This window comes from Pyxicephalus adspersus, chromosome 11 (genome assembly GCF_032062135.1).
Source record: "Pyxicephalus adspersus chromosome 11, UCB_Pads_2.0, whole genome shotgun sequence".
NCBI lineage: Eukaryota > Metazoa > Chordata > Amphibia > Anura > Pyxicephalidae > Pyxicephalus > Pyxicephalus adspersus.
The window spans coordinates 1174186-1176969 of NC_092868.1; the positions used below are offsets into that span (position 1 = coordinate 1174186).

Sequence of the window (2784 nt, forward strand, 5' to 3'; positions counted from 1 at the left end):
TTTCTGTGTTGTTTTTGTGGTGCAGTTTGTCTCGCTGGCTGCAGGGATTGTTGTGCCATTATGAAGCTGCTTTGTGCATTTCACATAGTGCCCCCTAGAGGGCAGTATGAGACAACTTTTCAGATTTTTGTGTTCCTCAAACTTTATGGAAAGATGACTATAAATGGTAAAGTTCCATGATTAGCGTGTATGGGAGCGGCCTTCTGGTCATGGAGATATCTGGCTGTAAGGTCAATAGATCTGCCATGATTGTACAGGACATGAACGTATGCCTTAAGGAAGTCCTCATTATTTATGTTGGCACCGCATGGTTTCCATGTTCATTTTCCCATTTCATTACCTTTCCTGGTCAGTAGTAAACATTGTGCAGCTGATCTGTGTGCAAAACAATGTGTTATAAGGCCCTGCAGAGGTGGGCAGATCTTCCTCAGGGGTGGGCCTCAGTGTACCAACTATAAAAGAATTATTAAAGTGATCTTCCGCTTTACTTGGACATTGAATGCCTTTGTAGGAGGGTCGGTGGCGTCTGGTTGATGTGAATGGTGCTGTGTAATGCGGCGGAATACGTCTGTGCAATATATTTACTGCAAATAATAAAGACCTGGGGGGGGGCAAGCTCCAGGATTTGGGGTGATGTTGAAATGCTTTTAAATGTAACAGATCTGTCCTAATATAAAAAGTTTTGTTCATGTGTGTATGTCTGGTAGCTGCAATGTCATTCCCATAACATAAAGGAGGACTCTGAAAAACATTGGAGTACCGAAGTCTAAAAGATCAAAGTGCCCCCACCAGTTGTGAACTAACAATGGTTGCAGGGCCAGAACATTTTACTACCCCCTCCTTACCCCCTTGGGGTTGAGGATATGGGTGGCCCCTGTTACCTCCACTTGTGTTTGGCTCCAGCTACAGGTAACAATGGAGGAAAAGCCCCACAGATAATAATCATTTGTAAAGATTACCCCTACGTAGGGTTATTTTACCAGCCACTCAACCCTTGAATTGGGGTAACTAGCACAGGAAGTGAGGAAACTCCCCCTAATGGGGTCACACACAACATTTACCTTCCGGTTCCAGCGCCCCTGACAGAAGCCGACACCCCGGCCAGGTATTTCCAATCATTTTATTGTTAGTAGAGGAAGGCTCTTAAAGAAGACTTAAAGCTTTACAAAAAAATATATATAACAAAACAAGAAAAAAAAAACTAAAGCAATTCCCAGAGTGTCACCAGGAAAATAATAAATCATAAAGAGACAGACGGGGTCAGAGGGATTCTTCTTCCAGTGATGCTCTTCTCTTCCACCATTCTAAAAGTCAGCCATCTCACAAAAGGAGGTACCGAGTGCTGGCGCTCTGGGGGTTAAACAGTATGTGCAGTATACAGAAGGGCAACTAGCAGCCTGCCACAAAGCGATGAACTAAAAGTCCCAGCATGCCCTGGCAGTCTGAAGGCAGGCCACAAGTTGGCCAATCCTGTTTATGAAGATCCGCAGGGGAGGGGCTTGTTTTGCAAGGGGAAGGGGTTTAGCACAAAAAGTGAGGTGCGGGAGGGAAAAAAGGGGCGGGGGGTTGACGCTGCAGTAAAAGACCCCCCTAGACTTTTAAAGATTCATACAACTTTATTTAACAGGAGTGGACTGCGCTAAATGGCCATTTATGGGCTGCAGACTTAACAAGAAAAAAAAAAACGGAGACAATGATGGATGGGGGAGGGGAAGGGGAGGTGACGATTTTGTAAGAAATGAAAAAGGGCGTGGGGGGGTGGGGGGACATTTAACTTTGCTGTTTTCTCTTCAAAGCCTCCACTAAGTCGTTCTTCAAAGCCTCCTGTTTTGACTTGTCTGCAAATGTCTGAACGGACCTGGGGGGGGAAGGGAGAAAGAACAAAAAGTTACAAAAAGAAAATTGCAAGACGATTACCTAGCAGATGTGCCGAAGGGTGGGTGCATTCTATGGCCCCTCCCCCAATGAAAGGGGTAAAGAAGGGACCCCGGATGCAGACGTCCACACCCCCAGGCCATAAACCTCACCCATTGCTGTACAGCTGATGAAGTCAAACAGGAAGTGCTGCAGGCCGGGTCCACCGCAGCGTAGAGAGGTCACAGGAGTGACATTTAAGGTGCACCTCTACCTTTAGGGTAAATCTTTTTACTGACAAGTTGTAAGTAAAAAGAGAAAAGGAGGGCCATCACCTTAGCAACAAACTTCCCATGGAGCCCCTGTGGCCCCCAAGCCCTGTATCATAATCACCCCATCCTCTTATTCACATTTCAGCCATCTCTACCTAGGAAGACCAAACTAATCCAATCCAAGTAAGCTGACCTGTCTTCCAGCAATATGGAAGTGGTGGAATGGGCGCTCAGCTGGCATTGTGTCACCTCTATATGATGAATAAATGAGAAATGTCCTTAGTAACCCCGCCATGCGGATGTGGTGAAGAGTTTGTAAAAAGTTAATTTATAAATGAGGGAAGCGCCTGGATCGTCTAGTTAGAAAAGCCAGAAAATAAGTAAATCCTGGAAGATTAATGAAAGAATATTTACAGGGGATCCTGCCCACAACAGATATTTCAGGGACAATTATAGTGGTGAATTGGGGGTGGGTAATGTAGGTGGAGAGCTGCCCGGCCTGCACACCTACAGCAGCCATACAAAGGGGGCTATATAAGTCTGTCCCCCCCCAACTCTACAGCACAAAATATACTGCTGGGAGATAATCCACCCACATCAGAATATTAGTTTCTGCATTAGAGTGTCAGCTCCTCTGTACAGACACTGATGGAACTGG

General features: G+C 45.7%; 1 protein-coding gene across 2 annotated transcripts in view; it reads right to left on the reverse strand.

The window, feature by feature from the left end:
* Positions 1 to 1106: 1106 nt before the first annotated feature.
* CAPZB (capping actin protein of muscle Z-line subunit beta) overlaps positions 1107 to 2784 on the reverse strand; it is a 27725-nt gene continuing 26047 nt past the window's right edge. For both annotated transcript variants that reach the window (XM_072426966.1, XM_072426967.1), the window contains one exon: positions 1107 to 1858. Coding sequence is in view for 1 of the 2 variants with exons in the window: in XM_072426967.1 (XP_072283068.1) it covers positions 1771 to 1858 (88 nt within the window). In the remaining variant the exon portion in view is untranslated. The remainder of the gene's footprint in view (positions 1859 to 2784) is intronic.